This window comes from Salvia miltiorrhiza, chromosome 4 (genome assembly GCF_028751815.1).
Source record: "Salvia miltiorrhiza cultivar Shanhuang (shh) chromosome 4, IMPLAD_Smil_shh, whole genome shotgun sequence".
Classification (NCBI taxonomy): domain Eukaryota; kingdom Viridiplantae; phylum Streptophyta; class Magnoliopsida; order Lamiales; family Lamiaceae; genus Salvia; species Salvia miltiorrhiza.
In genome coordinates this window covers 9,135,343-9,147,699 of record NC_080390.1, presented here as the reverse complement: position 1 = coordinate 9,147,699, position 12,357 = coordinate 9,135,343, and the positions used below count along the sequence as shown (strand labels likewise).

Below are 12,357 nucleotides of genomic sequence, written 5' to 3'. Positions count from 1 at the left end.
CAAAAAATAATAATTAACCCTGGAAATTTTTGCTGAAATTGAAAGCAAAAAACAATAATTTTTGGTGAAATTGAAAACCACCTTGATGAGCTCAACGAAAATGATGGAGATCTTCGATGGGGATGAAGAGAAACAAAAGACAAAAAGGTGCGAAAAAGAGAAAAAAAAAAAGTTGCGAAGAAGAAGAGGAAACAGAGTGCCAGAGCGAAAACCAAGCGGAAAGGATTTTGTTTCCTGTCAATTTTGAGGGGAAACAATTTGGTGGATTGGGTTAACCCTAGGTAAAGGTAATGGTTAACCTATTGCTTAAACCAAACAATAACTAATGGATTCACTTAAGTGAATCCCTTTCCAAGCCCTAAAAAGGCCCAACCAAACATGGGCTTAAAATGAATGGATTCCATTCTTTATTAATTTTATTTTTGAGTGATTGTGAATCTGTGATAACATGAATGTGAATTTGTAAAATTGATTTGTATTTTTTTGTCATCTTTTTGTGCTTTATTTGTATGTGGTGCAATGTTATAAAATATTCTTCTCGTCTCATTAAAATTGACTCGTTTTATATTTTTGAATGTCTCATTAGAAATAATTCATCACAAAAGACAAAATTTAATGAAACAATGTAGTCAAATGGTCATAATGAAGATTGAAAATCAATTTTTGACCCATAATCTTAAAACATCAAAATATGGCCATTAATTAGGTGGTATGCCTAATTTGCCCTTTTTATTCGGCCGCTGGGATGATTGCGCGACCGCTGGATGATTGCACGGCCGCTGGAAGCTTATGGGTGAGTTGCGCGCTCGCGGGGAAAAGCCGGCGCCCGCTGCGCATATGGCACTTATGGCACTAATAGTGCCATAAGTGTCATACGCATCATTTTATTATTTGGTTTTATTTTGGATTTCCATTGGTACTTATGGCACTATTAGTGCCAGTGTCAAAAGAACCATTTTAAACACTTCCCCGTAGGGTTTAGATGTTTGATTTAGAGTTTAGATGATCAATTTATGATTTCTTGATTCTATTACTGTTGTTTCTGTTGCACGTATGACACTTATGGCACTGTTAGTGCCATAAGTGCCAAAATGACCATTTTACTTGGTTTTATTTTGGATTTCCGTTGGTACTTATGGATGCCATAAGTGTCAACGGAAATCCTAAGTAAAATCTTGGCACTTATGGCACTAATAGTGCCATAAGTGTTTAACCCGACCCGGCACGCGACCCGCGCGCCTAATCCTACCCGATCCGCCTCATTAAGGGTAAAAACGTCCAAATCAATAAAAATGGCCAAATTTTATGTTTTTTCAATGTGTGGCCATAAATTGTGTTTTATGCTTCATTTTAGTTACTTCAAAATTTTACTCAAATTTAATTATGGAAAGTTGTGAATATTGCTATTTTTATCTAATTTATATATATATATATATATATATATATATATATATATATTTATTTTTGTATAAAAAAAAGTGAGTCATATTTGATGAAATTGGGGGAGTAATATATTGTTGGGATTTTACAAACGGATAGGGTGCTTATATGTACATGGTCAAAATGTTGTGCAATATACAATTTGTAGAAAATGATAACTAGGACTTTCCTTCGCGCAGGTCAACACAAGTACATACTCAGTTACACTAACTATCTTTGGAGTGTAATACTCCCTCCACCCCGCGAAGCTTGATCAGTATTTTTTTCGGATTGTCTCATAAAATTTGATCATTTTTTATAGGAGTATGAAATTTTATTTTCCCTTTATTCATATTTTTATTTTTTCACATACCACACTTAACACACTAAATACTAGCTCCTTAAAATCAGTGGCAAAAAGAAAGTGATCAAGTTTCACAGAACGGAAGGAGTAATAAATTAAATAATTATTTTAAAATACTCTCTTCGTCTCGTAAAAGAGAAAGTTGTGTCATGTCCCAAAATAGAAGTGATATTTTTTTATGGGACGGACAAAAATGCAAAATATGATACTCTCTCCGTCCACGAAATATATGCACTTAGCTTTTGGCACGAGTTTTAATAAAATGTGAGTGAAATTAGTAGTGGAGTAAGGATCCCATTTTAAATGTGAGTGGAATATATAGTGTTGACCCTACTACTAAAAATGAATGTAGCATATATTTTATGGACGGACGAAAAAGAAAATTGTGACATAAATTTCTTGGACGGAAGGAGTACTTTTTGATGAAACGGAAAAAATAGTAAAAATAAAAATTAAGTATTTATATAAGAATATGTTTAGTCGTGAAATTAATCTTTCAATAGAACCATTCACAACCAAGATTGTACATGTAGAATGAATTTGATCTCGATGCCATCAAATCCTGTTCACTTCACGCAAGTTAGTTATGCAGTTGGAGTTTTAAGCAAGTAAAAGATCATTACACATGGATTGTCAAGAATCATTCATGATCCTCTCATTCCTGTCTAGGCCGAGTTTTCTAAATTTCATAATGTTTTGCTGTTGCTCTTTGATAGATAATGGAAACTCGAAGTACCGTTGGTGTTTCTTGAACTCCATGTAACACTAACGTTAACGATGGAATGATGAATCATCTTGTCAAATTCTCAAACAAATTTAAAAATTTAGAACCTTTTTGCAATTTTTATTGAATCATGCAGATTTTTGCTAGACGACTCATTATTTTGTCGCAGATTCTATAAGGAGACTTATCAATTTTTTTTTCCACAATTGAAGATTTTTTAAGTGAAATTGTAGGTTGGATGTTTTATGATTTCATGCGAATGAGACGTCTATCTTAATAATTGGAGTACTCAAAGAAGAGTGTAATAGAATGGCGATTGTGATGGGGATAGAGGATATGATGCGTTGGAATCTAACCAATCATGGTGAGTTCTCGACTTTCTCTGCCTGGGATCTTGTCCGGCGATGGTTTCCCTCGCATACTTTATTTTCTGATATTTTGAGTGATTGCCTTACTCCCATCATGTTTGTTTTCCTATGGCAACGTAACTGCTTTTTGATCGTCTTTGTAACGCCCTAATCTAGATAAGTTACATAATAGTTCTATTTAGGCCCAAAATCAAATTAAAAATAATTGAAAATATAAGTTTCTATTTCAATAGGTATAACCTATAGTTCAAAATCATACATCTAACTAGGGGCGCGACTAGACAATTCATAACTGAGAATATAATAAAATTTTCAATGACTTCACAATAATCAAAATTTCAAATAATTCAAAGATAAATAATTTCAAATAAATAAATTTGGTTTTGGGTTGTCATAGTCTTCCTGTTGATTGTCGTCTCCAGTCGCGGGGGATCTCTCTTGCCTCCAAGTGTCTCTGTTATATGTTTTCTCAGTTTGAGTTGTGTCTACATGTGTTCCTGTGGATCAGAGTGAGGCTGCTTGGATTGTGTGGGCTCATTTTGGCTCTTGATTTCCTTCTGTGCACACACCTTTTTCATACAAGCACCGATATTGCACGTAGATTAAGTCACCGGAGGCATGCTTTCCCCAGGGAGGACAAGCGGCATATTTCCTTTTTGATTTCTTGTTTGATTATGTGGTTTCTTTGGACGGAACGGAATAGTCATAAGCATATATAGAGCTATTCATTTTCGTCCTTCTCATGTGATTTGGCAGGTTTCCAATCATCTTCGGCTTCTTGTTGCGGCGGGAACTCTCACTGATATTCATTGGCGAGGTTATGTTCCACTGGTTGATTTCATGCCTCCAGCCTCTCTTGTGAGGAGGACTCTTCGCTCCACTATGGTGCGCTAGATCCCCCCAGATTCTCCATGGGTGAAGCTGAACACAGATGGCTCTTATGATTCAGAGATGCAGAGTGGAGTTGGTAGAGGCGTGATTCGTGATCATATGGGAGCTCTCCTTACTGTGTTCTGTTTCCCTTGCACTGTCTCTTCCAGCTTTGAGGCTGAGTTATTTGTTTTGCTTGAGGGTCTTAGATTGACTGTCACTTTTTCTGCTCATATCTGGGTTGAGTTGGATGCTGCAGCGATTGTGTTGCTCATGTATGTGGGGCAGCATGGTCATGCTAGTATCTGATATACTGTTGCTTCGATCCGATAGCTCATTCAGTATCAGCAGGTCCGTTTTATTCACATCCATCGGGCGAAAAATAAACCTGCTAATTTTATGACGCGACGAGAGGGCATCAGGCTCAGGAGTTATCTACTTTCAACTGTTTCTCTGCTCCTAGGTACCTTGATTAGGATGGATCAACTTGGTTATCCTAACTTTAGATTCTGTGTTCATGATGATAGGTAATTCATTTTGGTTTGTTTCTTCTTTGATGTTGTTTGCTTTGCCTATTAGGTGGATCCATTTTTTGGCTAGCCCTTTAGATGTTTTTAACATGTTCTTTCTCTTCTTTTCTCTGCTGTCTCCTTTAGGTGTTGCCACTTTTGGACAACATCATGTTTGGGATACTAGTTGATGATTATTTATAGATTGAGGGTCTATCTAACCCCTCACCCTTTGGGTGATTTTTTTTTTTTTTTAAATTGAACACTGTCAAACTTTACCTTTGACTCGTTTATTATCGAGTTTCAATTTATTTACCAAATACTCTAAGGGCATCCACAATGGGGGCTCGAAAATGGCATCGAGCCCCCCAAATGTGCACCTCCCCCACCGTCACTCCATCGGCTCGCGGGCCCGCCTCCCATATCTGCATCCGGCTCAAACTGGAAATAGTTGGGCGCGTCTCCAACACCGTCCAATCACAAATTCAAACAAAATTAAAAAAAAATGAGATTTTTTTCGTCGAGAATTGTACTGTTGGAGAAGCAGCTGTTGCTCAACGGCTATTTTTTTTTTAATTACTTCAATTTTCCTCTATATATATCCCACACTCATTTCTTCATTCATATCTCCCATTCACTTCTCTCAAATCTAAAAAAAATGTCATCAACCAACGATTCTTCAAATCATTCTTCCACCAATTCTTCATCTGACGAAGAAGTTCCAAACCCACAATTTCCTCCTTTTCCCGATCCTATGCAAAATCTAGAAGGATTTTTTATGAGTCTTGCTGCAAATTTCATGCAAGTGGCGAGTTCATATCGATTCGATCCTCTTCCTCTACCGAAGAAGAAGCGTAAAGTTGTTCTCCGTGACCGTGAAGGTGGTGGCGAGCGCCTTCATCGGGATTGTTTTGCTAACGATGCAGTTTATGGGCCACAATTATTTCGCCAAAGTTTTTGCATGAGCCGTCGCTATTTCAACGCATTGTGAATGCGTTAGAAGTCGATCCTTACTTCCAACAGCGTCCCGATGCTCATGGGCATTTTGGCTTCTCACCAATCCAGAAGTGCACAACGGCGATTCGACAATTGGCGTACGGTACTGCAGCTGATTGTTGTGATGAATATCTTCGTATAGGCTAAACAACGACGTTGGCGTGCTTGAAGAAATTAAAGCCGTTGTTCGGATTTTTAGCGGCGTATATTTGAGGAGGCCAACCACTGCCGACGTTCAACGACTCACTGCAATGCATGAGGCCAAACATGGTTTCCCAGGAATGTTGGGGAGCCTAGACTGCATGCACTGGTTTTGGAAGAACTGTCCAGTGGCTTGGCATGGCGCTTACACTCGAAGGGATCAGGGCGACCCACGATTATATTAGAGACTGTTGCTTCACAAGATTTGTGGATATGGCACGCCTTCTTCGGAATCGCTGGGTCAAATAATGACATCAACATTCTCAACCAGTCCACGTTATTCAATGACGTCCTATCAGGCAATGAAGCAGTGGTGCATTTCCTCTCCAACAATTTCCACCACACCAGAGGCTACTATTTAACTGACGACATCTATCCGGACTGGCTGGTATTCGTCAAAAGCTTCGCATTTCCGAGCGACGAGAAGAAGCGAAGGTTCAAAGTGATGCAAAAAGCTGCAAGGAAGGATGTGGAACGAGCTTTTGGCGTTCTTCAAGCTCGTTGGGGTATAATTAGAAGCTTGTCTCGTCTATGGAAGCAGGAGCATATGAGCAGCATCATGTTTACATGCATCATATTGCACAACATGATAATTGAGGATGAATGAGAGATTGCAGCAACTTGGGATGGCGACGCTGGTGAGGGATCAAGCAGCGTTCCTCAAACACAGTTCAATACCGGAGCACCACCAGAATTCGCGGCCATTCTGGCCTAAAACGCAAACTTGAAGGACAGTCGACTGCACGCTCGCCTCCGCGATGATTTAGTCAAGCATATATGGGCATGCTTTGGTCCCGTAGAGCCATAGCTCGTAAATTTAATTTTATCGAAATTAATGTAATTTTTCATTATTGTTCGTTTTTTTATTATTTAATGTAATGTTTGATTTTTAATTTAATGAAATTTGAGTTGTTAAAAGTAAAGTTAATTTTAATTAAAAACATCAATAAAATTAAATGAAAAATGAAAATACAAATTAGAGAGCCAATGGATGGGCTCTCCCATTGTGGAGAGTAGGCTAAATGGTGGGGACCACATTTAAGAGCCCACCTTGGCTTTCCATTGTGGATGCTCTAAGCTTATGAGTATAATTGAGCTTAAGTAAGTTTGTAAATTTGAATTTATATTTGAAGTATTACATAATTTCCTTAAAATACTATTTTATTCTCAATCGAAAAAAAGGGATGATTTATTCATCAAATGGATTATTTTCTTACCAATCAAGTTCAAAGATTTAAATATTCAAATTAAATCACTTAACTACACTTCCTTTTCTTTAGCTAAGAAATAATTGAATATACACCGGCATGCAACACATTTTTTTATTCTTTTCCTCTAAACCTACCTAAAGCGGCAAATAGAAACCCCAAAACTGAGGAAAGGATATTATACGTCGGAACTTTCAAGAAAGTTGGCTTAAATAAATATGAGAATATGTTAATCTTCCAAACTGCAACTCTTGCCGGAAAATGTAGGGTCATTTGTCGAGAAATTTATGACTCAGATCTTAGTCTTAGATATGCTTTATGAAATTTTTAAGTTTCTTGAATTTAACACTAAATTTCCACACAAGTACTTTTTTCTTATCTAAATTTTCACTCAAGCAAATCACAATCACACCTAAAGTAAGTCATAATGAGTAACAAATAGTTAATCTAACTTTATTCTTTGCTTCTTCTCCGTTTTGAGCTCTTTTTGGGCTCGAACATATTATTATCTAATATAATCACACGATCATATAAGGAATTGTTTTGTTTTCCTATTTAAGGTAACGTGGCTTCTTTCTCCAGTATGAAAAAGTTGGAACTCCAAACCAAAGGAGCAATCGTTAATTTCCTCTGTTTCAGTTCGCATTTTTGGAGGTGCCTAATTTCATGTAACGATGTTCAACTGCATCAGAGATAATGGTAAAGACTTCAAACTTTTCAAGCCCTCATATGTTTCATGATTAAGCAATTTAAATAATGCAACTAATTGTCGGGTGCAGTCAAAGGTTGTCGGATTTTGCAATTGCTGTGGTCCGACACACTAATGCGACGAGCATTTTTTGTTTTGCAACCGTATTTGACGGATGTTTGGAAACTAAGCTTCACTCACGCCGCCGCAATCGTGAATATCTGGGAAGGAACGAGCCTTATGTTGCCCGCCGTCTTTCAGCTCCTCGCCGACAAGTATCTCGGCAATTTCAAGGTGGTCGTCACGTGTACCATATCCTCCACTCTGGTGAGTCGGTACTGACTATATTTTTTAATTTTCAAATTCCTCATTTTTAAAAGATAATTTAACTATGATTATGATTATTTGATGATAAGGACTCACATAAATTTTTTTTATAGAAAATCTGATAATTTAACGATTTTATAAGAATAGAAAAGGAAAAATTGCTTGGTGGGACTGATTGGTTGAAGCCCCCTTCCCCTCACCCACTGGCCTACCCACTATGGAACTATGGGGGTGGGTATAACTTATTCTAAAAATATTTTTTCCGTTCATAAAAAATAGTATTTTTTTTATCATTATGAGATGTCGACGTGTATTTTCATTTTTGAAAATTATCAATGGACTCTATTCTCCACTCACAATACAATTAATTATCATTATAAATACTATTTTCTCTGTCCCACGAATCTTGAGTCAATTCTTTTCGGCACGAAAATTAAAAAAATAGTATTTAGTGTATTAAGTGTGGTAGGTGAAAAAGTGAAAATGTGAATAAAGAAAAAAAATTTGCCAAAAAAGAAAATGACTCAAGATTCGTGGGACAGCCGAAAAAGGAAAGTGACTCAAGATTCGTGGGACGGAGGGAGTACTTTTTAATTGGGACTTTTTCTCCATTCATAATACGATAACTATTTTATTAAAATTTGTGTCGTCCCTTATTAGTACTATTTTTTTGTGGACGAAGAGAGTATTATTATTAGTATGTGTAAATATAAAAAAAATTATTTCTCCCTCCGTCCATTAAAAATATACTCCCTCCGTCCCATTAAAGTTGGCAACATTCGTTTCGGCACGGAGATTAAGAAATTGAGTGTTATATGTTTTAATATGTGTGGCCTACAATTGTTGACCAAATTAGTGAGTAATTGTTGACTTAATTAAAGTAATTTTAGCATTTTTAGAAAGTGGCCTACAATTATTGACCAAATTAGTAAGTAATTGTTGACTTAATTAAATTAAACTTTTGTGATTTTTAGAAAGTGGCCAACTTTAGTGGGACACCCAAAATAGAAATGTTGCCAACTTTAATGGGACGGAGGGAGTAGCATTTTTGGTGGGCATAAGTTTAATAAAATTGGTGATAATTTTTTTATTTGTATATATCTCTTATATTATGTTAATTTTTTTCAATGAAATTGTTGAAATTAATAAAAATATGACTTATATTTTTATGTTTTTACTCATAATCATAATAATAACAACAATAACAACAACAACAACAACAACAACAACAATAATAATAATAATTATTAGTTTAGGGGAGACTAATTACATGTGTAATGGTGGAATAAGGTGGGCCATGTAGGTAAAGTGTAGTAATTTAAAAAGTAAGTGATGATATATATATATGTCCAAAAAGCAGAGTAGGTAATTAATTGATGGACAAAATTTTAGAGGCAAATGGGTAGTTGATTGGTGGACGGAGGGAGTATTATTTTATCTGATAATTTATTATTTTAAAAAAAATCTATTAATTCATTACTTTTATTAGATAATTTATTGGATGGATATATTTATTTATAAGTCTTATCAATAGCTATAGAAATATATCACATAGATTTAGTGTAATGTCTAATGAATTAATATATTCTTATAAATATATAATATGCAAAATAATTTTTAAATAAAATATATAATAGGGGTAAAATAGGCAATCCACAAATTGTGCCTTAAGATGTCTTAGGCTCTTTTTATATTAGTATAGATTTAGTCAAACTATAAATATGCGCATAATTGGTCCGACAGTCTGATACGAGTTTTTGTAGGGTCTCGCACTGATTACGATGTCGTTGCCGCCGGTCCTTGGCATGGGTCCGTGTAAGGAATACGAGGAGAGATGTGTCGACGGCGGGCAGAAAGGTCTGTTGTACCTGGGAGTAGCATTGACAGCGATTGGAAGAGGTGGTCTGAGCGTGAGCGTGCCTTGTTTGCACGATGAGCAGAGCGAAGGTGGTCAGTTTTTCTTGTGTGGTATGGTGCAAAGGCACGGCTCGACAGCTGAGAACCTCGTCGTGTATGCGGTTGGACTTGTTATAATATCGGTGATATCATCGTGGACTTTCCGATTTGGGTTTCCGGCGATCTTTGCCACCTTTGTAACCCTTTCCTTTTTGGGGTGGTGGTCGTCGTACAAAAAGGCTCCTCCCAAGCGCAAAGGGAGTTTGCTAGCTACACTCTTCAAAGTGTTCATCGCACCACGTTCTCGCAGGTTAATCTTGAAAATCCACTATACATATTCGTTTTATACACTTGAGATTCAATTTATGAATCTATTTTTTTTTTTTCTTTTTGGAATTTGGTGCCCTATTGGTGTCCCATTTTCAATATTATCGATTTTCTCATCTTTTTTTCTTCAATTCCGATTTTCTACGCTTCATTTTAATTTTTTAATTATTAATACCCATTATAACACCAGATAATTATACTTCTTTCGTTCACAAAAATAGTGTTAAAAGGGTGTGACACGTGTTTAATAAAAGTGATTTAGTGAACAATGAGCATAAAAGTGATGAGCTATGTGATATATAGAATATGTAAATAAATTGGTAGATTAAGGGTTATATATTATGGGATAGTGTCCATAAATAGAATATGACTATTTTTGTTGGACATCTCAAAAAAGAAAATTATGATTATTTTCTTTTGGATAAATAAAGTATTTTATTATTTTATTTCACTTTGATAATTCATTATTAAGATTGATAAATTCAAAATTAGGGAATATTTTTTTTAATTTAATTTTTTTAAATAAAAATTAAGTATAATTCTTAATATTGTAAAATAAACTTTATTTTCATAAAAAATAATATTAAAATAAAAAATAGAAACACAATAGCACCATCTTTAAAATTTATTTGTTCATCAATAGAAAAAAAATTGTAAGAAACTGAACCACATCCGCATTTCATACGATTTGATTAATTGTTCGTCGATTCAATTTTTGATTTTCAGTCGGTCTAGTTAACTTTAACCTAACCGATCCAACAAATTGAAGTGTATTTAATACCTCAAAATATATATATATATAGGGGGCGGTTATTCAATAAACCACCCTTATTTTAAGAATTACGAACTAACAAAAATGCATGAATTTTATGTATAACACGCATGAATAAACTGTATAAAGGTATGAATTGCGAAAAATAATTTTTTGTTACCTTTGGGATTCGAACTCAGGACCATGAATTTATCTAACAAGGTGATGAATCAACCGTAGATCTTGATGATCTAAGGGCTGGAAATGGTTCCTAATTTATATTTTAAGAAGCGTTCTTATTTTAGCCTTCCCCTATATATATATCTCAATTCGATTCATTTTCTTTGATTAGTAATTTGTAGGTAAAATTGAGCTAATTAACCAAAAATAGTCGGCCCTAATTTTCTTGAAACAGAAGTGGTGAGGAAAATGAAGCGAGTCCCGAAGAATCCAGTTTTCTTAGGCACATCAGCGGCATCTCGATCAACTTCATAATGCTAGGCATCGTATCCGCACTCGGAAACACCTTCTTCGTGGAGCAAGCCAACCACATGAACCGCAAATTCCTGTTCCTGACGCTCCCGCTGGCGGCATTCCAGCTGCCGATGCTGATCGCCGCCGCCGCGGGGCCGTGCCTGTGCGCGGCCTGCGCGTTCCTTCGCTGCGTCAACCAATACTGCAAATACTGCGTCCCGCGGTGCCTGCGCTCCATACCAGCGGTCCTCGGCATCGGGGCGGCGATGGGGCACGCGATCCTGTGCTGCGTGGTGGCGGCGGCGGTGGAGAAGCGGCGCCACAGGGGCCCCGGCGGCGCCGTGGTGGAGACGCACGCCACGTGGCTCATCTTCCAGTTCTATCTGGTGGCGTGCGTGGATGTGTTCTTCCGGAGTAGCATCGAGTCGTACTACCACGCGCGGGCGCCGGGCGCGTTGAGGGACTACCACGATGTGTACACGGATTTCGTGACGGGTTTGGGGTATTTCAGCAGCGTGGTTTTGGTGGCGATTGTGGGGAGGGTGAGTGAGCCGAGTTGGTTTGAGGAGACGGTGGATGGGAGCCGTTTGGATCGGTATTACTGGGTGCTCGCAGTGTTGGCGTCTCTCAGTTTGGTTGGGTTTTGGGTGATGGTTCCGTTTTGCATAGGCAAGGATGTGAAACCGGCGGCGGCGCATGCTGATGGTGAGGGTGGACGAGCTTGTTGCTGCTTCTCTTTCTCACGATAGTCTTTTGGATTCTTTGTTATCTGTATATGGTGTTTTGATGTTGTGTTTTATTGTATTTGATTTTTTTCACAAGTACTATCCATACTTGTGTTGTGTGTATTATCACATCATTATTCGAAATGTTGTTGTAGGTTCCAATATGTTATGAATCAAATATATATAGGGTTGAGATTAATTTACTGATAATTATTTGAATCAAATGTTGTTGTGTGTATTATCACATCATTAAACTTTTTATTTTAAATTATTAGGTTCTATCTAGAGTACAGGAAAATGGTGGATAAATTGTAAAGCCGGTAGTTTAAAAGTCACTCTCTCGCTGGAATTGGTGTTTTAGCTGTTATTGATTGAAACGTATATACTGCTAAAGTTACGTTTACTTAATTCTTTTTAATTATATATTCGCTAAATTCTTTTAATGTCATGTTCACTTAATTCTTTTAAGGGCCGGTCTTGCATGCGGCGGTCGCACTCCAGTGCGACGGG

At 36.8% G+C, this 12,357-nt stretch overlaps 1 protein-coding gene across 2 annotated transcripts; it reads left to right on the top strand.

Annotated features, from left to right (window-relative positions):
• Nucleotides 1-6,903: 6,903 nt before the first annotated feature.
• On the top strand, nucleotides 6,904-12,091 carry LOC131022599 (protein NRT1/ PTR FAMILY 5.5-like). 2 transcript variants are annotated; one of them, XM_057952112.1, is made up of 4 exons: nucleotides 6,904-7,358; nucleotides 7,439-7,674; nucleotides 9,438-9,880; nucleotides 11,064-12,091. In XM_057952112.1, exons 1-4 carry the CDS (start codon nucleotides 7,334-7,336, stop codon nucleotides 11,869-11,871), a joined length of 1,512 nt encoding a protein of 503 aa, XP_057808095.1. In that variant the 5' UTR covers nucleotides 6,904-7,333; the 3' UTR covers nucleotides 11,872-12,091. The 2 variants fall into 2 exon arrangements, with proteins under 2 accessions (XP_057808095.1, XP_057808096.1); XM_057952113.1 differs by having other exon boundaries at nucleotides 6,966-7,358; nucleotides 11,067-12,091.
• The last annotated feature ends 266 nt before the right edge of the window (nucleotides 12,092-12,357 follow it).

Coding starts and splice junctions, on each gene's coding strand:
- LOC131022599 (XM_057952112.1), top strand. CDS start 7,334: ATGTTCAACTGCATCAGAGATAATG. Junction 7,359..7,438: donor CAACTGCATCAGAGATAATG/GTAAAGACTTCA, acceptor TGTCGGGTGCAG/TCAAAGGTTGTCGGATTTTG. Junction 9,881..11,063: donor ATCGCACCACGTTCTCGCAG/GTTAATCTTGAA, acceptor TTCTTGAAACAG/AAGTGGTGAGGAAAATGAAG.